This window comes from Archocentrus centrarchus, chromosome 7 (assembly GCF_007364275.1).
Source record: "Archocentrus centrarchus isolate MPI-CPG fArcCen1 chromosome 7, fArcCen1, whole genome shotgun sequence".
NCBI classification, from domain to species: domain Eukaryota; kingdom Metazoa; phylum Chordata; class Actinopteri; order Cichliformes; family Cichlidae; genus Archocentrus; species Archocentrus centrarchus.
The window spans coordinates 29,868,632-29,896,363 of record NC_044352.1 but is presented as its reverse complement, the minus strand read 5'-3'; the positions used below and the strand labels follow the sequence as shown (position 1 = coordinate 29,896,363).

Sequence of the window (27,732 nt, the reverse complement as noted above, 5' to 3'; positions counted from 1 at the left end):
ATTTTTTTTTTTTTGGGGGGGGGGGGGGTGGGGGGGCAAAAAAGACAAAACTTCACTACCTAAATAACTAAATATACAGAGCGCCAGAGCACTGAATAGCTAGATTAAAAATATAACCCACAAAGCACACAATATACAAGACAGAGGAGACAACAAAAGAGAAAGAGCAAGAGCAGATAATGATGCTCGGTGGAGATTGGTTGTGATCGGCTGTACAATGATCAATGCCGGCTTGAAAGGAGGCAGCGCTGATGGTTTATGAAGGAGGGAACAACTGCCAACAGTATGAAAATGAAATCAATAAGTCAGCTGTGGAGCAGGGAGAGAAAAATGATGGAAGCGGGTGAGAAAAAGCAGGAAAAAAGAAACAGATAGGAGAGAAGACGGAATAAAACAAGCGAGACAAAGAGTGGAGCAGACACAGAGAGCGAATAAAAGAGCTGCAGACAGACTAAGAGGCAAGATGAAAGGTGTTGGTGTTTAAAGGCAGCAAAGGCAGAGAAACTAAACTGACAGATGAAGGAAAATTCTTTAAAGAAAAATAAAAAGGGAGTAAAGCAAAAACAAACTGATGAACATTTAGACACACAAACTGACAAACTTTACAACAACTAGCTGAGCATGTCTGCTGGTGAATGTGTGCCTATATTTGACTCTGTATATAAAGGTAACTTTACACATGAAAGGTGAGCGGACTGATGGACATCTACTCCTTTACTGTGAGCATTTTGTCAGGAGGAAAAACAAAGCTTAAATGTTACAAAGAACAAAAGCGCATTTTTCACACCAATATTACCGTCCTGCAGTCTATCCCTCTGTTCTTCATAAAAAAGCTGCTTTTCACTAACTCAAATATCCATAACAGCATTAAACTCCTTCTGTGGACCCAACAGATAAACACGCACACACACAAACACTCTGGGTCGCACAGCTGACATGCAATGAGACACAAGCTGTTTTTTTCTTTTTTTTTAATTTGTGTTAGCAAAAGTCTTCAATGAAACATGGGGTAAAAAACTGCACAAAAAGCCTAGCAGCGAAAACAGTGCTAACAAAGCAATTTGATAGTTGCCCCATTGCCAAACTCACAGTTCTGCCAAATAGCACAAGAATAATAATCACTTAAATTCACTTAAAAATTCATCGAATTTGTAAAGAGCAATGTATGCCTTTAACTGAGTACAAAAGTGATAAGAAAAAAGGAAAGAAAATAACAACACAGAGAGGATCCTCAAGCACCACGTTTCCACTGACGAGGTGCCGGTGCTCATGCCAGTGCTGGTTCCAAGGAATCGGCGAATGGGCCCGCGTTTCCACTGCTTTGCGAGCTGATCTTTTACGTACGTGGGTGTGGGCGGTTCCTCGACTGGAAACGGAAGCCGAAGAGCACACACGTGGCAGAACACGCTCCCCTTTTGAACATAGTTTACCGTCCAAACAAAACTACTGCAGCATCTGTGTGCGGCACAGAGGTAAACACAGACAGCAAGACGACAAGTACGCACTTTGCTTCCTTTTATCTGTTGTGAACTGATACAAAGCAGCAAGTTCAGCCTTAGGGCCCAACCTAATCCATGGCTGTGAAAATTGCTTCGCTTTTCTTGTGTAATACACACCTTGCAGTGAAATAGCTTTACAGAGAGAAGCCATGCCCCTCTGCCGCTTGCATCACACATTCCTTGGTTCCAGACCAGCTTGTTTACTTTGCTGGAACGGAGCCCATTTTTCGGCCGAGCATCGAGTGAGTTCACGGTGGAAAAAGCGCTGAATGGTTTGAGCACATGGCACCGGGATCTGTCAGTGGAAAAGGGGCAAAGGAGAGGTCTGGTGCTCTAGAAGCTATGATGGTATCTCACATGCATCAATAAAGGTTCTGGATGTTATAGCCCACATTTTAGAAGGGTCTCTATCAGGGACCCTCAAATCCAGGCCTCGAGGGCCGGTGTCCTGCAGGTTTTAGATGTGTCTCTGCTTCAACACACTTGATTCAAATATAGAAGTCATTAGCAGGACTCTGGAGAACTTGACCGCATACCCAGGAGGTAATTCAGCCATTTGATTCAGGTGTGTTGGATCAAGGACACATCTAAAACCTGCAGGACACCGGCCCTCGAGGCCTGGATTTGAGGATCCCTGATCTAGACGCAGGCCTGCCTATCACAATATACACCAAGAGAACTTAATTGTGTCAAACCTTAAGAAAAATAGCATTTGTATCATGGGAATACCACACTGCTCTCTGTATGCTCTTCTGTGTGTAGACTGCATGTGCTGAGAATTAGAAACATCCATAGCTACAATAAAGTATTTGATTTACAACAGCCACACAAAAAAATGGAATCAATGCTAAACGCTTTATGGCTAAGATTTAACTTCATCACAATCACAGCACACGTTACAGCACCACGTCTTTGTTGAATCTTTGTCAACTTTTGCTCAAAACTGTGAGCTGAGGGGGAGAAAAAGTTCAACAGTTGCTTAAGACTTCTTTTTTCTCCGGTGTCTGTAGGCAGTCACTGTTAATGAGGCACAAACAGACCTACAACAGAGAGCAGAGTAGAAACAAGAATCTGACAATGAATGTCTTTTTTAAAAAAAAAAAAATCAATTCAACACCTTTTTAAAAACCCACTGAACGCCGCCTCCTTACAATTTATTTACCATCTTTTCTTTGTAGGTTTTATTCCTGTTTTCTCTAGTGGGCAGGAAATCACAGAGTCACAAATAGGGAGCTAAAAGATGAAAAGTACTTTCTGCTCCATGGTACATCAACTTTGTAGAAAAGTTCTGCATTTGGAAAATGGGGATCTAAAAGCCCTACATAGACTTCAGCCCCAATTAAAGCAACTCACACTAATTTAGAAGGTTGGTATGAAACGCCTTTGCCTGAGTGTTTAATCTCAGACGGTTTATCTCTGAACAAATATAAAAAAAATGAGAGAAACTCTGGTCGTTAATTAGGCCTAGTTTTAAGAAAGCTACAAGACACTTTGTAATATTTATTCATGCATAGCAATGAGGTGAAAGAAGTCCAACTACTTGCTCGCTTCATAAATTTTGTGTCAAAACTTGAGGAGTGCATACTTAAGCGAGAATGTGTGTGTGGTCAGCAGCGGGTCCAGCAGGAAGTTGAAGCCCCTCATTCTTCTTCATTAGTGTTGACTGCTGAGGGCCCCACTGTCTATGCCTCTGTGTGTGTGTGTGTGTGTGTGTGTGTGTGTGTGTGTGTGTGTGTGTGTGTGTGTGTGTGTGTGTGTGTGTGCGCGCCTCTTCATCCGGTGCCCATCTCCAACCCTTCCTCCATAAACACTTATCTCCTCATGGTCTCCACTCATCTTTCCTTTCTCGCTTTTTACCTCCTGACAGTCACCTATTTCTCTCCCCATCATCTCCCCTCTCGCCTCCTCCTTTCTCTCCTTGCCCTCGTCTGTCCAGCTTTTTCTCTCTCTCTCTCACCGGCTCTATTGCCCCATCATCAGGCTCTACCTCTATTCTTTAACTGACCACCTCCTCCTCTTCATCATTTTCTCCTCCCGTCTGCGCATCTCCCATTTTCTCCCCTCACTTCTTCAATTGCTCCGTTTGTTTGTTTTTTTTAACCTTCGGTTGACTCATTCTTTCTGCTTCTTGTTTATTTGCCCGTCTCTCCTCTCAGTCCCGATCACAAGATTAATTTCCATGTTTTTCTGTACATTTATTAATTTCTTTCATAATACTGGCTAAAGACGAAGTTTCTTTAGGTATTTGTTCCACTTAAACCAATTTCCAGCCCCTACATGGCAACATTTAATCTCAGGTTTAACCTCAAACCTTAATGTGTTTTTTTCATTTTGCTCTCCTGCCAAATGCTCTCCTTCTACTCCATCTTTTTCCATGCCCAACGTTGCTCAAGGCCTTTCTGTTTATTTCTCATTGGCCTTTCGCATCTAGCCTCCTTATCGAGCGGGCTCCAGATCTCTCTGTATCTACAACATGTATTTTTTTCTTCTTCAGTCCAATTTGTTGTCCTGAGCCTCTTCTTTGTATTTTTCTCCAGTTTGTTTGTCTATATTGTTATCTACCAGCAGAGTGACTGAGCTGCTGTGATCTCTGTACCGGCATGACTCCTGTTCAATCAACAATAAAACTGAAGGTAAAAGAAAAAAAAAAAATCAATATGAGGTTTTATACTGCTGTGATTCACTGGCTTTGCAAAAGTCAGCGTGCATTCAGATCGGCAACAGATACACATTTATTATCAGTATATCGGGATTGTCAGTGTGGACTTTTTTTTGAGAATAGACTTATCAAAAGAAGATGAAACAATTTTCTCTTTCCCCTTATCTTCTGGTGGGCTATCCACAGAGAATCCTGCCAGCACACAGAGCACTGTGCGCCGCAGAAACAGCACACAGTTTCCTGCACGACAGGCCAGGCCATTGTGAATCACAACCATGCGCCTAAAAAATAATAAAAAAAAAAAAATGCTACACCATTTCTCTCTGCATCCATAAGCAGCTCCTCTTCGTTGACTACAACACAGCCCCGCTGAAATGAGGGTATTTCTATCTCAAAAAAAAAAAGAGAAAACTGGGCACATTAGAAATGTGAGTGATGCTGCCACTCTGAGAAACGCTCCATCTTAATACAGCACTCAATAAATCTGTAACGTTGGATCTTATAGGCAGGAGGTGCTATTAAATCTACCTGTAGCCCTGATTGCTATGACTGTCAGTGACTGTCTAACAGTCCAGCAACCCGTTATGCATTTTAAATCAAATTTAAAATTTAAAGTATAAATTGCAGCTCGTCCATCAAAAGAAGGACCATCAGTCTCAGTGCACTGGGTTATTTTGGAGAATGTCCTGCACTGTGATAGCTGACAGCCCTGACATCTCATCACCAAACCCTCCAACTCCCTACTGTACCTCTCAATGGCTGTCAGGGGCAGAGGAGGCAACATCTTGGACAGCTAACAGAGTACAGGGGAAAGGCAAATGCAAATCTAAATCACTAATAAGCTGTAGAAGAAACAAAACACAAGAACTGTGCATTTCTGTGTCCTTTACCATTGCCACAGCTTTGCACGAAGCAAGGGGAAAAAGGATCTCCTGTCTCCTTTTTTTATATCTTGGTCTTCTAAACAACGTTTAAGCTTTTAAGGCTGGCTTTAGCTTTAATGCAGCTTCTACAACTCAAAAACTTCTAACTCAAGTCAAGTCTGGGATACAATGAGCCATGCCTGTTGATGGTCATACAAAGATCCCTCATTATAATGTCTATATTCTTCTGTGCAGAGGTTAGATTGAGTTGATATTTTAAGAACACACTTGCTGGACCACTTTCTTCCCTCTTTGATATTCCACATTCAGCTATAAGTGGTATTATGGCAAAGTGGAAGCATTTTACTAACACAGCACCTCAGTCACAAAGTGGCAGACTACATAAAGCTACAGAGCAGGGTCGCTCAGTGTAGAGGTGCCCAGTGCATAAACGTCTCCAAACTGCAGAGCTCTAAAACCTCCTCTGGCACCTCTAACATCAGCACAGAAACTGTGGGCCGGGAGCTTCGTGGCATTGGTTTCCATGGCTGAGCAGTTCCCATAGGTGTAATCTGTAGGTGGCCCAGTACCTTGCCCATATGGTGAATCTACAGGGAATCTCATCATTTGCTTTTTTGTGTTATATACACTGTTATATCTACACTTTTGTTATATACATGTCTTTCACTACTGGTTAACTTTACACATACTAGATCTATTACCGTATTTTCCGGAGTATAAGTCGCACTTTTTTTCATAGTTTGGCTGGGGGTGCGACCTATACTCCGGAGCGACGTATATGTGACATTTATAACACATGAACCAAAATACTCCAGCCACTTGACATCTCCGTGAACTGCAGCTTTAAGGCAGTCTTGTGTAACCTGTGGGCGCAGTGGATGATGGATGGAGAGCACAGCTTAACGGCAACTGGGAGAATGCGCCACCCAACTTTCCTGGAAGTCATTGGATGGATCAAGAAAACATGGGCTTCAGTGACAAACCATCCTGTTGGGATTCAGAAAGGCTGGAATAATTGGAACTGCAGCTGACGACGAGTCTGACTAACGCGACACAGAAGAGGAAGCGGCGCTTCGTCTACGGAGTGTACGGAATTGTTTAGAAGTGACACCGAGGATGAAGAATTCAATGGATTGATGGTTTGGTTAACTTGTTAGTATGTTCTTTATGCTATGGTTATCTGAATAACTTAATGTTACGTTAACATACCGAACACGTGTTCGTTGTGCGTCATGTAGCTGAATGTGCTACGTTAGCATAACGTAGGCGTAACCGTGTTCGTCCTGTTCTTTAATCCATTATTATTTTAAATTGCCGTTCAAGATGGAATTTCTGCTCTGGGTCTCGGATTCTATCAACCCCCCCCCCTCCCCCCAAAAAAGTGCGACTTATAGTCCAGTGCGACCTATATATGTTTTTTTCTTCTTTATTATGCATTTTTTGGCTGGTGCGACCTATACTCCGGAGCGACGTATAGTCCGAAAAATACGGTACATGTTAAATTACCATCATATACAGCATTTATATGTTCCCATGAAATATGTTTCATATTACACAAATTTACTAAGGATCTAAAAAAGTACATTATTTAGATAATTCCCATATGAGGACACTTTTCCATGTGTATTTTCCATCTTTTGGTACATTTGTACTCTGTTCTGTTTCTCCGCTCAGATATTCTAAGTGACTTTTACAAATCTCTTTAGTACCTCTCTCTCATGTCTGTCTCATTTCTAGTCTTTCACTCCTCTCTCCACAGTGAGCATGAGCGTCTGACATTGATCAGAACCAGGCTGTCTCTTAGATTGAGGCTAAATGACTTGAGAATCCCACCAGGCACACAGACAGCATGTGTGTGTGTGTGTGTTGTGTATGTATTCACATCTGAGAGTGCAGATAAATGACTAGAGAATCCCACTGAGTGTCTGGACAGCGTGTAAGCGTTACATGTAGCAGTGCCCACATCAGGCACAGCCTCCCAGAGGATAATGACTAGAGGTTGTCTGCGCCATCTCTGCCGGCTCTGTGGGATCCTCCTCTCATTTGCCATCAAACACACAAACACATGAACATGGATACACATAAAGATGGTAGCATAACCCAGCAGGAAGACGTCTGCGATATGCATGTCTGTCTACTGACCTGCTGTGGCACTGATCAAAACACATCACAGTCACCTCTGCTGAGAGACAAAAAAGGAACAGGACCAATTTTGTCCCAATTAAGCCCTCTTTCACTCACTTAAAAGCTCAGGAATGGAAAGTCACCATGTGTTCCTCTCCCCTCTGAGACTTCCTTATTTCCGATCATTATTAAATAACTAACCAGCTGTAGTGTAATCCCTCTTGCTTAGTACAGTCTACTGAAAAATTTTTGAAAGGATTAAAACTTTGATTCGCAATACAGAAGACGTTACTCATCAGTTCTGCTTACAAACAAGATGAAAAAAATTATGAATTTTCCCCAGACTCTGTGCTTGCAGGCATTCTTAAAATGCAGCAATTTAAAATACACAAGAGTCATGTTCAGTTTTATTAATTAGGGATGATACAATCACTACAGAATCAAACCCCACCACCTCCCCCACCACTGCCAAACATTTATATTTTAAATAATTTAATCGGATTTATAAACATTTGGCTTAATTCTCAGTGTTTATTTTACACAGACAAAAAGGAAAATGTAGAAAAGGGAGTGAAGTTAGCTTTGTAGTCTCATTCTGGATTCTCTTTGCTCCACTGAACAGATTTAATGTCTGTACAAAATCTTTACATAAGCATACCCTTTTACTCTTTTACAATTAAAACAGAATCATGCAAAGCAGTCATAAAAAACATTACATCACATTAACTATTAGCTAAGTGGAAAACTTAGGAGATACTTTATTATTTATTTTATTTTTGGGGTGGATGTGTCACCTGCTAATCGGAAGGTTGGTGGTTCGATTCCTGGCTGCTCCTGCCTGCATGCCAAAGTATCCTTGGGCAAGATACCGAACCCCAGGTTGCACTCCGATGCAACCGTTGGAGTATGAATGTGTATAAATGGTAGATAGTAAGCACTTAGCTACAGAAGGAAGTGCTTGTATGAATGGGTGAATGCAAACGTGTTGTATAAGCACTTTGAGTCTATTTACCATTTTAGTGTTAACATTGTTATATGTACTATAATATGGTTACAGCTACTTTGTCTTTATTAGTGATAATTACACTCAAATAAAATTAAGAAAATGACACAAAGTCTGTTGTGCTTTACTCACAGTAGGGAAAAGATTGGTTGGAGACCGGGGCACAAACAAAATTATGGTGACTGTGTGCAATGAACTGGTGATCTTGTTGTCTTTATAATGGTTGCCTTGAAGGCAGGGAGTCACTCGCTTTCGTCAAAGTGACTTTGGTCAAGATGCTGATAAAACGGCAATGAGTCAGTCTGCATCAGTTTGGGACTGAATGCTGTCAAGCTGCCAGTTACATGCAGTCTGTGGATAATACAGCGATTAACTGTGATTGCAAAAATTGCAAATCTATTGCTGTTTACATACATAGAAATTCACGTTAATTAAACAAAAACTCACATTAACTACATACATCCAGTGTCTAGTCAGAACCTCAGATCTGAAAGAGAAATTCAGAAATTCCTCCACAAAAAGTGACGTACTTGCTGCAGGACAGCGATTTAACAGCAAAATGACACAGGCGCTCAGCAGAGCTGCTTTTATAAAGGAATAAAACTAATTGGCAACCAGTTGAGTTGAATCCCAAAGAAACACACTGCAAGTGAGTTACACCAGGAGCTGGGCAGGGCCATCAACCCAGCATCAGGACCGGTATCTACTTCTTTGTATAACGAGTAACAGCATGAGCACTGATGAAGCCCTACAAACTCACCTCAAGCAGGCTACCTGTGCATGTTTATGACCAAACTGTCAGACTCACACTCCACGACACTCTGCGAGCAGGGCACGAACTCCCAGCATCCTGGTGTAGGACCCGTGCTCACAGCCCAGCACCATGCCAATTTTACCTGAACCTGCAGGTCCACTGGTGCACTGTTCTCCTCACAGATGAGAACAGGTTCACACTGAGCACATGTGACACACGTGGAAAAAATATCCCCGATGCTAAAAGAATAAATCAGTACAGAAACCAGAAATGATCTACTTTTGCACTGCAAATATTTGATTAAACTAACTATGGTCTTTTACTAATTGCTGTCTCACTGTGGTTTAATGGCATTTATTTCGTTTAACAAGTTTACTGTGCCGCTGCTGCCTAAACTGAGAAAAAAAAAAGTTATCAGCGATAACCGAACTAACTGTGACAGCTTTTAAAGACAGAAAATGGAGGAAGAACTTTATAAACTTCCAAATTGACGGGGTGAAAGTCTGGGAGATGCCTCGGGGGCCAATCAAGAGCAAAGACCTTGATGAGTAGGTTAAAGCAGGCTGCAATGTAGCAAGTTATTCATGCACCACAAACACACGCACATACACGTATTGTGTATGATATGCTGGAGTCTTAAAGACTGTCTTCAAAGAGTCTTCCCTTCACTCCTTGTTATCTCACACCAGCTAATATAAGGAGGAAAGTTTCTCTCTTTTTCTCTCACACACACACACACACACACACACACACACACTTAGTAAGCTACAAATATAAGAACATAAACATCCCTGCATGTTTAGAAATGTGAGTTTGTGTCTGCATGCTGTCATACAACACACAAATAAAAGTTCAGATGCTACTGAAAGAGCGCACGTGTACATGCAGCCATGCACACACTATATCAGTACAGCAGCAGAGGAATCAATGTTCAGCAAGCTGATTATCACATGTTGTATTACTGTATTCCAGGGTAAGCCTCACTGTCCCTGAGCAATACAGGGGAGATGTGAGCAGAGACCAGCATGAGCCACAGTAATACACTGTTCGAGTGCATAATGAGCAGCTACACCTTCAAATGTCTCTACTGCACAAACTTCCAGCAGTCTGTCCTCCAGCTTCCTCCTCACATTCTCTCTCTAACTTCCCGTCAGCTTGTAGCTGCTGCACAGATGAACACAGAACTTTGTCTTTGCTGTTAAATAATCCAGCAGCAGGTTCAACTGAGTGTTAGGGGATGCCAAAAAGGAAAATATAAAGGTTAAAATTTTCTGAGTGCATGCATATCTGAAGCTTCCACTGCGGATAAAAATGCAAGAAAATGAGGGAGATAAAAAAGACTGAAGATTCAGTAAATAGTTGATAACCCAGGATGAATGCTCAAAGACAAATTGATGATTCATCTCAGGAGCCCTGTGACTACAAAAGTTAAAAAATAAAACTAAAAAAAGTTGGTAGAGGGAATCTAGCCTGTCAAAGATCACTTATTAGCACCAAAACAATGAAAAACTAAGAGCTTAGAAAATGAGCCAGACAAAAATTAAACTGATTTACTGGAGGTAAAGTAACTCCAGCTAATTGGAAGTTAAATCAAATTTAGAAAGTGTTATATGCCTCTCTTATTACTGCCTTTTGATGCTCAATATATACAAACAGATGCCAGCATCTATTTGTGTGTGTGTGTGTGTGTGTGTGTGTGTGTGTGTGTGTGTGTGTGTGTGTGTGTGTGTGTGTGTGTGTGTGTGTATATATATATATATATATATATATATATATATATATATATATATATATATATATATATATATATATATAAAAATCTGAGGAGCTCAGTGTAACACTGCATAACTGGTAATTAGGTCTGGCTTGAAACTTCCAGCTTAAAAAAAATCGCCCTGATGTTCTACGTGTAATGCTAAACAGCATTTCAAAAGATAAGCATCTGGCATTCAGGTTTACTTATAATCCCAGCATTACATAAAATATGTCATCTTTACTGTGATGAGGGGCTGGGTGAAAGAAAGAGCTTAAAACAAAACAAACACTGAAAAGCCTATGAAAGCCATCCTCACTACTATATAATCTTATTTACAGTCGGTGTCTGCAGTGTAGGTTTGCAGAATTCTGCAGACATTATTGCTGCATCTACCTGGATGACCCTCCCTTGATGACTAGAAATCAAATCAACCACCTCATTAAATTTTCTTTAGATTCAAAGACACATAATTCACTGGCAAGTTTAATATACATACTATCAAGGTAAATATATGACTTGAAAGGTCCCACATAGACTCACTGATCACTTCATTAGGTACACCTGTGCAACTGTTTACACAAACATCTACTCAGCCAATCACATGGCAGCTCTGTGTATTTATGCATGTCAAGCCGACCCGCTGAAGTTCAAACCGAGCGTCAGAATGGGGAAGAAAGGTGATTTAAGAGAGTTTGAACACAGCGTGGTTGTTGGTGCCAGACGGGCAGGTGTGAGTTTCAGAAACTGCTGATCTGTTTATAGCGAATGGTTCGAAAAAGAGAAAATACCCAGTGAGCGGCAGATCTTTGGGTGAAAATGCCTTGTTGATGTCAGAGGTCAGAGGAGAATGGCCAGACTACTTTGAGCTGATAGAGAAAGGCAACAGTAACGATTCACATGGGCTCGCAAAATTGGACAACAGAAGATTGGAAAAAATGTTACAGCTGATGTAAACAACACTGAAGCACAGCTCCATGCTGCTGTCTTGTATCAGCGATTCAGGCTGTTGGTGGTGTAATGCTGTGGGCAACATTTTCGTGGCAAACTTTGAGCTCCTTAGTATCAGTTGAGCATCTTTTAAACACCACAGCCTACGTGAGTACTGTTGCTGTCCATCCTCTTATTATCACAGCGTATCCATCTACTGTCTGCTGCTTCCAGCAGGATAACACATCATGTCACAAAGCTCAAATCATCACTGCACTCAAACGCCCTCCACAGTCACCACACCTCAAGCCTTTGGGATGCGATGGAATTGGAGATTCATGGATGTGCAGCCGACAAATCTGCAGCAACTGTGTCACGTCATCGTGTCAGTATGCACCAAAATCGTTTCCATCCATTGCATCTATGCCATGAACAATTAAAGCAGTTCTGAAGGCTAAGGTAACGGTCTGAGAGTGACAAAAAGAAGTAGCCTCAGTGGGATCTTTGCGGTAAATTTAGTTAATGGCAAGGCAGCTAATCAGACGTGAAGACGACCGTCTGCTGCTTCTAACTTTTCCATGAGCAATTATTTCACATGAAAAAAAAAAAGCCATAAAATAAATTTACACCACAGCCACTTCCCTTTTGACATACATGCATGGAGAATTTGTCAATGTTGGAGTTAGAAAATCAGAAATATAACAGTAAGCACCCCTGCTTGGAAAAAAAATGCAATTAAGGCGAGATGTAGTTAAAGGGCATGTATTTCTGTCACTCTTTTATGCTTTTGTCTGACAACAGAGCACAAAAATATGTACATCAGAGCGGCTTTATTAGCATTGCAATTTGGATTTTCTGGCCTCTGGGCAGAAAATCAAAGTTAATGATAAAATTTGCCACGTAGGCCAAGCAAAGTCTAAGGTTTCTTCTATTGTTGCAGGGACACCACCATCAAATATTCCCCCTGGGTTTTCACTTCCTTAGATGACAGGACTGCATTAAAGTGTTAAGTTGGATTATTTGAAGGCTATAGTTAAAAGTTTTTTCATGGCTTTTTCTGGTCAGACAGTCCTTTTATACTGGGAACTGAAGCCTGAAGTCTCATTAAAGCCATCAGACTGTTGACAAAAACAGTAATTTTCGCCTGCAGAAAACAGGACATGCTCGATCTGTTCATTTGTTTGCGGTATTGTGTGACTCTGGTGTTTTCATTACTGCGTTAAAACACCTAAGTCACTTGGCGGTAGTGTTCTGCAAGTTAAAATTATTGTTTTGGAAACTGGCTTCAGTTTCAAAGGCTGTCTGACGGCAAGAGAAGCAATGGAAATGTTTCAAATATGACGTCTGCTTAAATCAAGGTGGTTTAGGTGGTGTCCCAGGGCTCAGCTGTACACTGCTGAGCTTCCATCCACTGTAGGTAACACATCAACTATTGAAAAGTAACTCCTATAGCCCTACTTCCAAAAACCCCTGAACTGACCATTAAAGATTGTTTTTGCTCCTGCAGCAACCAAAAGAACATCTGTTACTCTGTTTGCAGCCGACACACTCCAGAGTTACTCTTTACATCACCTTTGTTCACTTACCGTGGAAGCCCTTCACAGCGAGGGGATTACACTGGGTTTTTTTTTTTTTTTTTTTTTAAGGTTAATGACTTATTTATTGTAATTTTTCTTTCTGCCACTTCAAATTTTCAGTGCTGTTATTTTACACCCCCAACTTCATAAAAAAGATAAATCCTTACACATGATCAAAACACATTTTCACGCTAAACTCACTTTTACAGCCTGCGTTCGGATTTCTTTCCTTCGCCTGCTTTAATTTGTCCCTCTAAAAGAATCGAGATTAACCCCGTAAAGCCTGAGAAATGAAATAATTACCAGAAAATTAAATTTTTTTTTTAAACTTAAGTGTTTATGAACATTCTGACAATTTTTTTTTAAAGTATCAATTTGCATATATGACTTAATTTGTATAATTTTTGCTACATCTGGCATTTTGTGCAATTTATTAAATTTATTGTGCAATTTATTCAGATTTTTCAGGGGGGAAAAGAAAGAAATCACACTGAAAAAACACATTAAATGTGACACATTTGGCGTTTCAGGGTTAGAAACAACATGGCAACAAAAACTGTGTTTGCCTCTGAAAGTGATCTTGTTCAGGGTTGTTAGAAAACACAGACAGTCTTGCTGGAGAACTTGGATTTCATATTTTTACATCAGATATTCTATGGGCTGTTTTTAAAAACATGATTTCTCTATGTGAAAATTTAAGGTGACAGCATCCCTGCCAACTGATCCCCCCCCTTCCTTTTTTTTTGCTGTTAACTCCTCCTGAATAATTTTCAGAATATGATGGAAAAAACAGAATTTATTTCTTTTTCATCATATTGCTCTTCAAAATCCTCCATTCAGAATGGAGTCTTCTGGCCCTTGTTTCTTCAACACATGGAGCAGGTTCTTATTTTTGGTAGAACGCCATCAACTAGAACGTTGTCCATCTTTAGAAAGCAGTCTTCGCAACTTGGAATAAAATCTCAGATTTGTGTTTTCAGCTTTAGCTTTCTGACTTATTAACTGTTCACATCCTCCCTGATACTCGCCATTGTAGCCTTCCAAGATTTGTTGAAAGCTCTCACCTTTTTTGCTGCATTGATGCACTTCATGTATTCTTTGGCCAGGTCAGAACACTTTAAGGTCTGGTCTTTGTTGTCCCTGTAACAGGATAAAATCTGAGCCTGCAGGCCAGGACACACTGCTGCTGTACTGCGAGCCCTGCAAAAGAGAACAAACAAGAGAGGTGGAGTGAAAAAGCAGTGAGGTTGCCCCTCCATTCCTTACTGACAGAGTAACTTCAGGCTTATAGAAAAATCACACCGTTTGTTCTGAGTCTTGCATTCACTGTAGATCAGAGTTTCATTCATCAATTTGGCTCTGATTAGTTGACATGAAGTTAACATGAACATTAGTATAACATGAAGTCAGCTCCTCACAGAAAGAGGAAAATAGGAAAAAGCTGGTCCATATTTGAGGAGAAAAAAAAATATCAGCTTAACATTTCTGATTGATTTAGAGGGGAAAAAAAGGCTGAAAGAAAAGGCATTTAAAATCTAAAATTATACATTAACTGCATCTGAACGTTTACAAGTAAGTATCCAAGAGGACTGTCTGTTGTAGCAGAAAAGCTCCAAAAACCTGCTGATCACTAACTCAAAGGCTGGTAAACGAAGTAGAGCAATAAGCAGGTGCTGGTAGACACAGACCGAGTAGAGTTGACCGAATGACTGCCTGCTGTAAATTCATCAGGCCACCTGGATCCCAGAATTCACTGCGTGGCCACCAAAGCCGAGTGTCACAATTCAGAAATATGGTCCTGAGTTATAGTTTGAAATACTGGCCACAAAAAGTATTTTTGCAGAACATTATGATGTGCATATCACACTTGGCATTTTGAATACTGTCTGACATCAAAATATATTTTGTGTGAAGTTTTGTCATAGTTAACGTGTGATTTTTTGTAAAAAAAAGTTTTGACTAAAAATGTGATTTGGGAGGTCAGAGTAATTTTGTCCTTTAACCACAAAATTCTAATCGAGTCAAAGTAAACAGACAAATCCAAGTTCTTCCAAGTGCTCCTTATTCAAAATGCTTTTATTAGCAAAGAGCATTTCCAATTGATGAAATTATTATTATTTTTTTTTTTAAAAAGCGAGTTTTCCTAAGAACTTCACCTGAACATTTCCCCAGACAAACCCCTGCAAAGATAAAGGTTATTTACAAAGCATCCCGGCATCCTTAAAGACATCCATGATGAATAACTGTTAGGAGAGGGGAGGAGGACATTTGGGATTGTTCCCAGTTTGTGAAGCGCAGAAAGACTACATGACAGTAAACTAATGAAAGGTTAGATCATTCAGGGTTTGTGGTCAATCTCATTAGAGTTGTGCTCACTTCCCTGACCTACTGCTATGATGCTGTAACAGCAGAAATAAAAGTGATCTCAACACTGACATATTTGGCAATTGGAGAAATGAAACAGTGCAGCAGTGGGGTCTCTGGTCTGTCGCAAATTTCCATCCACGGAGAGATCACACACGCAATTAGGGAGCTTTCATATTGTCTTACTGTCAGGCACCTCTTTTTATTTCCTCTGGATATGGAGCAGGGAACAGGACTTCCGCTGAGCGCTCTAATAATAGTGGCTGCACTGAAAGCTGTCTGGACATGCATGAGAAAATGATCTTGAAGCAGAGTTAAGTCAGGGAAGCTTTTTAATTTTTATCAGATGATTCCCTGAACATTTTGATCCCATCTTGTACATTAGTCAACTCTGGCCACAGCATGAGATGGCAGACTGCACAAAGTTAGCCGTCTGTCCAGCTTCATCTCTGCTGTTGGAGGTTTAAAAAAAAAAAAAAAAAATCACTTTTCTGCTGAATTCAGTTCATGAACTAACGTGAATCAATCAACACAACTTTAACATCAATATGGCAGCTTTGCAGCAAGTTTATTTACTTATTTTTTTATTGGCTCTCTTGCATGGCATACACTTAAAGGATGAGAAATAACTGAACTATGCAAATTGCAAATATTCTATTTCCTCACTTAGAGGGGGAAAAAAGCAGTGGAACGCACTTAGGTGATCTGGCAGCTCTACATTTTCCACCATTTTCTCCACTGCTTTAGAAGCTCTTAGGCCACTTAAAAGTACTTCTCCTGACTCCCGACAGTTTTTCACCTTAGGAGCTCTCCTAAGGGCTCAGATGCTTTACCAATTTCCAATAACAAAGAAGGGTTTTTCAGTCTATACACAAAAAATACCAAACAACAAATTATAGCATTTCATTTTGCAAACTTGTTTTGCTGCTATGGGCTGAAGATGTCTTTTTTTTTTTTTTTTTTTTTTTTTTTTAAATGTGTCTTAGACCAGAACAAAAACTCCTATTAAAAAACAAAAAAAGAAGAAGAACAAAATTGTGAGAATAAAGCAAGACGTGATAAAAACAATTCACACCTAGACTCACGCCAACATCTTTAACAACCTATTTGGTGTATGGTACGTGCTTCATTGCGAATCATACAATTAGCTCTAAATCAGACTTAATTGAGTGGGTAGGATCATTCTGATCAAATACAGCAGAAAAGTGTGCTTTGAGAGATTGAATTAGCCATGTTTAATTTGATATGTGGGCTGTATTATAATTTGTCTTTGTCTGTCTGTGTGATTGTTAACTACGACAGGCTTGTTGCCTGGGTGCCTCGCAGTAATGGATTCTGACTGATTGAAGCAGAGACAAGCAAGTTATGTACGCCTGCGCAGGTATAGACAGGCACGTGCACACATGTACACACCCACACACACGTCGTAGTACGCTGTAAACCACACACCCCTACATGCCAACACATCGATCTCCATTGTGTCCCTGCACACTTTCTCTACGAGGAGCATTTAACACCAGATTTAATTGAAAGCCAATTTAAAGGCTCTTTTTGACTTTGACTCATGAAGAAGAGCTGACCCCATCGTTTCAATTACAGCATATCCATATCCCCGCGCAAATACCATCATCGGGAAAAATATCCTGGATGCAATGATTGAGTTTTATCTGCGCAAGGGTGATAGAGGTTAAAGAGGAAAATGAACAGAGATGGAGAGAAAAACACAGGAAGTGAGATAAAACGATGGAAGGGACTGAACGAAGCATCAACTGGCTTTCTTTTAGAAGCCCATTTTAAGAAGATGACAGCCTATCAGATTACTCAGTTCCCCCAAACAACCTCCAATGGTTTATCTCTCCTGTTTAATCGCTCTTCTCCCACTCTTCATCTTCTCTCCAACTCCGTCTCCTTTCTTACTTTCTCACCCCCCCCCTCCTTTTTTTGGTCCCACTATTAACAACAGAGTACGACACCAAAGCATGCCATCTTTATCTCCTGCTCCGTTTGAGGCCGCCAAAGATAAGGAACTCTCCTTTAATTTGAAATAAATGGCCTTCATCAGGGAAGCCAAAGCCTCCTGATAGTGCTACGTGGTTTATTAAAGGCGCTTGAAGCAGAAAATTGGTTCAGCTGCAGCAAAAGCTAAAGCTCTGTCCACATGCTACACCAAATTGAAGGTGAGGTCTTAAATCAACAATATTAACTGAGCCGCTTACGGAAATAAATAAATAAGAAGAGGGGAGGGAGTTCGAGGGGGCTTCTTTTTTTTTTTTTTTAGCTGGAATGAGGTAAAGTGGCATCTCTGACAGCCCGCTGAGCCATGTATGGGGTTGTTGTTGTTAATGTTTGTGTGTACGCTGCAAAAGCACTCTAATGTGTGTGGAAGCAGCGATTTTTTGGGGGAGTACTCCACGCATCTGTGAGCAGTAAATATGACAAAACATAAACAGCAAGATTAGTCGCTTAATTAATGGTGCTGCCCATTATTTTTAATCTCCGGCAGCGAAGGCGGAGGCGGGCAGAACACAGAGGCCTCAGACTTCTGGACCACGCAGCTTACCAAGACAAAGAGAGGGAGAGAAATGAAAGGGGAGAAATTGGAAAACGGAAGAGACACAAAACACGCCAGCAACTACAAAAGCCTCTGGGAAAGCTACGAGACTGATAAGGAAGATGCTTTTATCGCCTCGAAACCATGCTTCTCTCAGAGTTAAGAGTGATGTTTTTGTGTTTTCCTTAATGGCTTTGGCTATACATATGAAGCATTGTTTGTCCTGTGCACCATTTTATTTCTATCCTGTCAACTACAAAGCATTGGTATCTCTAATGCGTTTCAGGCAAGTAATTAGAAAATCGTGTTAACATCTCATACAAATAAGCATGTGAGGAGGAAAAATGGAGCGAATCAAATACTGTGATGTACTGACTTACTGCAGTACCTTACATATGAGCAGACACACCAGGGACATGGGTTGTAATAAAAAAAACAAAACAAAACAAAACAAAAGATCTGGCTCGTTATTAAGTGTGTGCTAGAGTGCTAGTCCTATTTTATGCAAAGAAATAGAAATCCAAACAATGACATAAGTTTATTTACTCAGACATGACCATTCGTTGGGTTTCCTATTGGTAAATGGACTGGTTCTTATATAGTGCTTTACTACTCTACCTGAACACTCAAAGCACTTTATGCAACATGCCTCATTCATCCATTCTAAGTGCTTTCTATCTAACATTGACACACATTCACACTACAATGAATGCATCGGAGAGCAACTTGGGGTTCAGTATTTTGCCCAAGGACAGTTTGGCATGCAGACTGGAGCATCCAGGGATGAAACCAACAACCTTGTTACTGGTAGATGACTTGCTCTACCTCCTGAGTGATAGCCACCACAAATGCAGGACAGATTCCAAATTTGATGCAACAATTGCAATGCCAAGTAACAGAAAATAACTATAGTTTCTTAATCTACTATCATTACCTTCTTATTATAGCCATAGTATGTCATGTGATGTCCCAAAAAAAATAACTAAACTATGATAATAAATTTAGCTGACAGCATCTACATTACTAATATGACCCAATAGGTCTCACTGCTAATTTTACTAGAATTCACTTTCAACAAAAGAAAATACAACTAAAGCAAGCATTACTTTACTCACTTGCAGAGCCATAAAAATAGATTAGGTTTATGGATATACAATCATGTGAAAAAAGTTTTCACAGCACTCCATGCAGCCCTCTGAAAAACTAAGTTCACCTTTACTGCTACATGTCAGGCTCTATAGGCCTCAGTCAGCACGTTAAATGTTAAAGTTCATGAAGGTACAATTAGAAAAAGACTGAGCATGCTTGCTTTGAAGGGATAAAAACCCTTTCTCTCTGAAAAAGAACACGCCAGCACAGCTTAGGTTTGCTAAGCTGCATTTGAACAAACCACACAACTTCTTCTGGAACAACATCCTTTGCACAGACCAAAGCAGGCAAAATTTGTCGGTAATGCACAGAGAAAACCAACCACAGCATATCAGCACAAACACCTCACACTAACTGTTAAAGCACGGCGGTGGAGGGGTGATGACTGAGCTTGTTTTGCAACCACACGGCCTGAGCACCTTGCAGTCATTGAGTTGACCATGAACTCCTCTATACACCAAAGTATTCTAGAGTCAAATGTGAAGCCATCTGTCTGCCAACTACAGCTTTCCCAAACTGGATCATGCAACAGCACAATGATCACACTGTGTTGTTACAAAAGTTGTGTTCAAATGCTCTGTTTAAGTTCACCTATTCGCTTTAAAATGAGCTCCCTGTTTAAGAAACTACACATGACTTGGGTCTCACAACAACCAGGACGTTGTAGATTTCTAACCCCATGTTTTAGCTGACATCGAAAAAGGCACTCTACCTTCAAATTACATCTTAGGTCTTTAGTAGTATTGTGGGTAAAGTTTGTATTTTTATGTTATTTATGCTCACTGATTTATTTATTTTTTAATATTTGTTAAGTTTAATTCAAGAAACCTGCTATATTCAAATTTTATGCATTTTTGTTTCTGAACAAAAGGCACAGTGGCAATAAATGAGTGAATAAATGTTTGATTTAATGATCATGTTACAAACAACATATTTAAGGTAAAAGGACGCAATAAATAGAGAAGATGTATAACAGCTAAAAAAGATGGAACAAGTAAATGGCTGGAAAAGGAAAGAAGTTCAGACCTCAACTCGACTGAAATGCTGTGGTTTGACCATAAGTAAGCTGCACATAAACCAGTGTTTCTCAAACTGAGGGGTGTGAACGACCTGGGAGAAAAGTCAAATGTTGAACATCGGATTAATTCTCATGGCAGAAAAAGGAAATTAGCATACAATAGCAGGTAGTGACTAGTGAAATTCTTCACCATCTTTTGCCATCGTGTGGCTTTGCCACAAAGGTGGACTCCCCCAGACCTCGCTTCATGTGGGGTGTGGAAATATTTCATCCAGTGAAGTGGAGCATGATGGAAAAAGTTTGAGAACCTCTGACAAAAATTAAACAAACTCCAACTTTGTGATAGAAAAACTGCAGGTCCTGCATTTCCTCAGTCAGCCCCAACACCAAGATGGTGAAAAAGGCTAAACTATCAGCTCCAAAACAAGCCCTACCTGTACAGCTGTCAGAAAGGGCGCGCGTGTGTGTGTAATGGCCAAGGGTTCGATAGAAGGCTACATAGAAACTGTCTGTGTGTGTGTGTGTGTGTGTGTGTGTGTGTGTGTGTGTGTGTGTGTGTGTGTGTGTGTGTGTGTGTGTGTGTGATGGCCAAGGGTTCGATAGAAGGCTACATAGAAACTTTCCATTATGGTCCAAATCTAATCTTTGTTCATTAGCTTTAAAACAGACTTAAAACTGTTTTCCAGTAGCAAAAATGTGCTAACCATTGGACAAATCCTACTGTGATGACAATTTATGAGGCGACAATAGAATGTGAGGTAAACAGGTTATCTGCTGAGGAGGGGATTTGCATTTGACACGGCGGAGGGTCTGAATTACTCCGACTGCTTTACTGCTACTGATTTGATTAATACCCAGTGTGGTGGTGGAAAAAAAAAAAGATGATAATAAGAAAGAGAGAGGAGGACAGGTGAAGAGGAAAACAGCTAGAGAGAAAAGGTTGCCTCTTATCTCTAGCTTGTAGCTTGTAGGCACCTGCACCCTGACAGCTTTTCAATTGACTCAGGGCACACATGCTATTCTCCCCTATCTTGTTTCTCTATACTCCTTCACTCAACCTCTCCCATCTCCTCTTTTCTATCACAACCATAACCCAGAAGAGAGGGTCCACTGTATAGTAGTACTCAGACTTCACTTTGTCTCTCGTAAACACTGAAGTAGAGGTAAAGTACCTCGCTCCTCTTACTTTTGCCAGTCCTTTAACGATATTGCAATATAATTTCACTTAAGTTGCTGCAGTTGCTCTGATGGATGCAATACAAGATCTCTATAATAAACGTCTGCTGTTTGCAAAGGTTTAAGATTGCATATTATATATATATATATATATATATATATATATATATATATATATATATATATATATATATATATGTGCAAAGACATGCAATTACTGGGGTTAATATGTCACTCTAAATTGCCCATAGGTGTGAATGTGAGTGTTTATTTATCAGATGGATGTGTAGGAGTCTTGTGATGTGATTTTGCTGAGTGGGACTGATTTGTGCAGCCGACTTGTTAATCTTGACTTTATTTAAAATTTCCATTCAAAATCAGGTTGGTATACATCTGTTTGCAGTCCAAACATGTTTTTATTGGCTTTACTCTTGCAGCACAGCAACAATTGCCAACTAGACTTCTTCTATCTGGACTCTGACTTGTCAATTTTCAGCCTTATAACTGAGTGATCTCTGTTACACTCTGACACATGCTGGAAGAATCTGACAAAGGGTGGCTATTAAGACTAGTTGGGCTACTATTGTAACAGACAGCTGGCCTTGTTAAAATACCTTGGATATTGACCTGAGTGGTCTGATGTGGGTATATGTCTTGTCTGTCTCCATCTCGCTCCCATTCTAATACTTTAAACTCTGAAGAGGAGGCTGTCACCATCACACTTTACACACAAAATGTCTCGAGACTAAAAAAGACGGCTGTTTTCATCCTAATGTCTCTTTCACTCTAATTCTGCAGCCAATGCATAAAAAGCCTGTCAGGTTAGAAAATACAAAACTCTTCTTCTAAGTGGATATCAGACACTATAATCAATCTCTACATCAGTATTTGTTTCAGAGCACTGATATTGTTTAAGAAAAGTCTGCAGCCACAGGCCATTGATATGAGACATCATTTATTTATACGTTGATATATTTTTTGTGGCAGTTGGAAAACAGATGGGCCACATGTGGTCCACCAGTCATGAAGCTGAACTGCTCTGAACTACTGTTGAAATCTGTTTTAATTTGCGAGCCATTGACTGACTCTTCTTACAAGACCCTACCTCAGTTTCTCTCTCACTGTCTGTAATCCCACTCTAGTTTAGTAAATGACCCGCCACCACTGCAGCTTTAGGATGGTAAAACTGATGGTTTTTCAACACTAATTGCAAAACTGTATAACACTGTTAATGAAAATGTCGTAACCTGAAGTTGGGGGGAAGTGGGAGGATGGGGGCCCGGGTCGACAATAATTAACAACTTGGTGTATAACAGTGATTCTTATTATTTCTTGCAAATTTAACTGAGAAACTCTTCTATTACACAGGTCTACTTTCTGCTTTAGCAAACTGCAGCTATTATCACCAACTACTGAAACAATATTTAGACAGTTTTTCTATACATTTATGTGCCAATGTGTGGTGAGCTTAGATTTTCAGCTAATGTATTTTGTGCATTTTATTGGTATACATGTATTGGATTAAGCCTGTGTATATAGAGTTTGATTTTGAAACAACTTTAACAATCCCTGACTGGAATTTGTTTTGTATGAGTTACTCAGTGCTCAAAAGTTCACATAAAAGTACAACAAACACAACAGAAAAATACAAGGAAGAACTGGGATTCACAGTCAGAAGTCATGTAGCGACAGACAACAACATCCAGAATGGTACGTGACACATCTGTTGGCCTGTAATGTGGCAGCAGCTACACCACGTGAACGTTACAGAAACGGTCCTTCGCAGTAGTCTGACCGAGGTAGCACAACGTGTTGTTAATAAAAAGCTGCGATCCGTCGGCCTCTTTCTTTGCCTCTCCCTGGTGTATCCATGTTAGCCTGAACTGTCTGAGAGATGCCAATGATGACAATGGGATCTGGGGTCATTCCTGTAGCAATGTCTCTGTGAAACATAACAGTGCACTCACAGAACGGGGCTCGATTCCTCACTAGGGCCATTAACTCCCCCCATTGCCCAGTAATCTCGCTGGTCTATGATGAAAGAGCGGGGAACGGCATTCCCTTTTCCTCCATCAGTCTCTTTTGTCTGGATCCCTCTCTTCATACATCCTGTGTATCTCTGTGTCATCCACTGATTTCTGAGGGGATTTCAAACTGTCCTCACTATTTACTATGACACCTCACTGTGAAACAGCAGTGCAGTGGAATGAAAGTGGCAATAACATGGTTAAAATACATACTACTCACTTATAATCATTTATATATTAACTTAATTACTTTTCTTCCTTTAGTTTCTCTGAGTTACAGCGTTTAACATTTGCTGGTCAAGCAATCGTGCTACTTGAACTGTAGTTCAACCTGTGATAAGTAGTAGTAAAAGTAAGGGTAGTGTGATAAACACAATGTGAAAAATACTTGAAAACTCTTTATTGTACAAAGAATTGCAGAATATGCTAAGAAATTTCTACAAAATGAAGGGAAAAAAATGGAATTTGTAACTGGCAAGCCTGAAGGGTTGGACAAAGAAGGCAAAGTGATGAAAGGCCAAGAATGATAGGAAAGTTACTGAGGCTCTTCTATTATGCTCCATTGAGTTTGACATTTTAGAGCGCTACAGGTTGCAGAATTTCTTCCTCTCTTCATCTTCTTTTTTCATTCACACATACACACACACACACACACACACACACACGCTCACAGCATGGTGACACACTGGCCCTGTGCTCTTTGGCTTCCTCAAGCCCCAGAGTGCTGCCAGCCAAAGCCAAGGATTAAACTGTGGATTAAACACATCACACACATACCAGCACACATAAACACATACTTATACAAAGCACAGAATAACATGGACAGTGGAGCTTGCGCGGTTTACGAGTCACCCACATCTTATTTTACAGTAGCTTTGTTCCACAGCTCAGCGCTGAGAGAAACTTCACTCACTGAGTTTTTAAAACCAAGGTCTGCCTGAAGTTTTCCACTGATTTCTGCAGAACCTTCTTATTTCAGCTCAAATCAGTATCAGTGGGTACACCAGCAGCAGCTCAAACCAATTTTGGACTTTCAATCTGTATTAAGGTTAAGATTCAGTTCTTAGGGTGCTTTCAAACAATACCGTTCAGTCAAATTAAAGTGGACTGATGCGTTTTCCCCCTTTGCAGTTCTGAATATAGTGTCTGAACCTTTTTTGGGAATGAAAAACAACCACGTAGACATCAGGTGGAGAAAGTGGCTTCAATGTGACATTAGCTCTTGTAGCCTGGTTCACCATTTATAGAGACCTTCAGAAAAGCTAAATCAAGTTGCTAGCTGCCAAAATATGAAAGAAGGCCTTCTTGCTGTGTTTACTCACCTCCACTCCACACGTATTTAAAGCCAAGGTTAAAACATTTCTGAGGACCAACAGCAGGTAAAAAAAACAGCATGGTGAAGAACATTAGATTTACACAATAAGTCTGCAAGCTTGTTGAATAATGCAAGGAGTAAGAATGAGAGACTAGACAGCTAGGATACAGCCAATTCATTTATTTCTGACACCTAAGGATAGGATGTTTGGATTGGAAAAAAAAAAAGGAAAAAAAGTCCCTTAAAACTCATTCTGACAGGCACAACGCTGTAGAGCAAACAATTTTACTTGTTCTTATAGAGATCCAGCTGCCCAACATCCTGAAGGTCCTGAAGGCTGAGTTTGGCTAATTTAACTTCTGTTACTGGTTCTCCTGCCCCATAGTTTGGCTGACATCCTCATTCCCAAGCTTCAATGTTCTGTAACCATCAGACTGTCTGCTCCCAGTTTTTTTACTTCTTTTCTGGGTTTGTTTTAAATCAACTGTGGATTATGCCACAGTTGCCTCACCTGCATCTGTTTACCTGCCTGTTTATTCCTGCTTTGTTAATATAACTTCCTTGTGCTTTTTGGCCCACCTAGCTTTCAACTAAAAGTTAGCTGTACTTAGAGCACTTGGCCTTTAACAGCAAACTCACTTCTGGTTTCTAATGCAAATGACACCTGTGCTTAAATTATATGATATATATATATCTTTTTTAAAAAAAAAACTGCAGTGGCATCAATTAGCTACCTTCTCCCATTTTCCCAGCTGTGGTTCATTAAAAGTCCACTGTGAGAAATGAAGATGGGGAAATAAGGTATTGTTAGATGCAGCTTAATTAAAGCAGCCAATTAAAACATTTATCACATTAGTCAGTTTGCTCGAGGGTATGCATTTAACTGGTTAAAAATATGAAAAAAAATATTTCAATCTATTTCCATTAAGTACTCAACTGTGTGCATGGATACGTGTGAGTCAGAGTGTGTGCATGTGTGTGTGCGTGTGTGTGTGCCTGAGGCTCCAGGGAACCATATCTATGCATGTTTGGACTCCAGATTACTGTACATGTGTGTATCTGCATGGTTATCTTTGTGAGAACCACTGTGAGTGATGACATTCTTCACTTTCTGACACCAGAGGGCTGTTTACAGTCTCGCTCTTACTATTAAGGTTAGAAGTGGGTCGAGGTTAGGGTTAAGGTAAGAGCTGTGTCTGTGTGTGAGGGTGTTTGACTCACCTGACAGTTTCTTCTGTCTTGGAGGCAGCTTGGTGGAACTGTTCTTTGCTTTGTTCATATCTTTCCAGATTCTAAAGAGACACACACGGAGATACAAACAAGCATTAGTAAAATGTGTGCATTTGTGCCTGCAGTATTATAAGTAAGGCTTATCTGAGATGCTGATACAGCATCAGAGTCTGAGATGCAACAACGGTTACTCTGACAGTCACGAACATTTTGTAAGAAAGCTGCTGAAGATCCCGTACTCAGGGTTCTAGCCAGCGGCTGATTGCCCGGTGCTGCGCCGGGCTGAGAATTTCACCGGTTTGCTATCAGAACAGTTCATCATTACCACAATTAGCAAGCGGGTGCAGCTATTAACACTAGCAAGTGCTATCAGCACTATTAGCACGACCCCCCCCCCCCCAAAAAAAATCCCTGGTTGTCCAATCCTGCCAGGCTGTGAATTTTTCTGGCTAGATTGCTGCTGCTGTTTGGTAACGCTGACACACGGGAAATGCAAAGAGAGACATATTTATAATTTTGAAAGTACATGTTTGCCAAACATGATGGGAAATAGAAAAAAATGTAATGAGTTTTTAAAGAAACATCACGAAGGAATACATGAGAATCAAGAAGCAAGTCTTTATGCTAAGCTAAGCAGCTGCTGCCAGTATCATCAACTACTTTATGTAAATCAGATATGTAAGCAACATATCTGATTTACTGCTGCGCTGTGAGCACAGACACAGCAAACGAACTGCATCACAACTGTCCCACACTTAGTTTCTCCTACTGCATTAGCAGCCCTTCTTTTCCTAACTTGCATTTGATTGGTTCTCTCTTCAGGCTTTGCCCATGTACGACTGAATAATTACTTTCCTGAACTTCATTTCTTCCTCACTGGTGTAGGACCTTTTTCTTTACTACTTTCCAGATTTTCCTTCTAAGTTCAAACTTAGAACTCTGACTTCAATTGGATAACATTCCCTTCACATAAAGGATATATTTTGTATATATTTTGTGATTCCAGCCTTTTTAAGTGGAACTAAAGCTTAGCAGTGATGAGCTGCATTACTCATACATTTCTCAAGAAATCGTGATTTCTGATTTCGCAGCTTGCCTGGTGAGTACCAAAACCCAGGCAAGCAGACAGTGGCATTATAATAAAACAAGCAGCTAATCCACAACAACTGCAGCCTTTCCTCTGCTGATCCTCCAAGCTTAGGCCTTCCAGCACCCTGTATCCCCCACAAATATTTACCCAGCAAGCTGTACCAGTTCTGGAAGCACGGAAGGAAAGAAAATTGAGAAAAGGCAAGAAAGGTGGTAAGACAGGAATAAAGAGCGGGAAGCACAAGAAGGCATGAAGGTGAGAAGCAGGAAATAAATTAAATCATTTGCCCTGACAGTTATTTAGTGCTAAGTCAGGCTCAGCTGTTCAAGGTTTTCACTCTATGCAAAACTAAGTACACCCTGACCGCTTCCACAGGAGTTAAGAGGGTAAGAAGCAGCCAGGTGCCACTAATCAAATGCACTGTATTCATTTATCACCAGCAAGTGCAAGCACCTCTATAAAAGCACTAGTTTTGGCAGTTTGCTGGTCTGAAGCATTCAGGTTTATGTTAATACAATGCCACAATCTTCCTGAGAATAGCTGACCAAGCAAATTCAGACCATTTCAGCAAGATCAGGCTGTGCAGACTCCACAGCAGGACTCAGCGTGTTATAAGTTCCATCTGAACA

The 27,732-nt window shown here is 40.4% G+C and overlaps 1 protein-coding gene across 1 annotated transcript in view; it reads right to left on the bottom strand.

Annotated features, from left to right (window-relative positions):
• chchd6a (coiled-coil-helix-coiled-coil-helix domain containing 6a) overlaps positions 1-27,732 on the bottom strand; it is an 85,932-nt gene that overhangs the window by 8,268 nt on the left and 49,932 nt on the right. Inside the window, exons 7-8 of the mRNA XM_030733673.1 lie at positions 26,005-26,075; positions 14,248-14,383 (exon numbers count right to left, since the gene is read on the bottom strand). Coding sequence (XP_030589533.1) covers positions 14,248-14,383; positions 26,005-26,075 — 207 coding nt within the window. The remainder of the gene's footprint in view (positions 1-14,247; positions 14,384-26,004; positions 26,076-27,732) is intronic.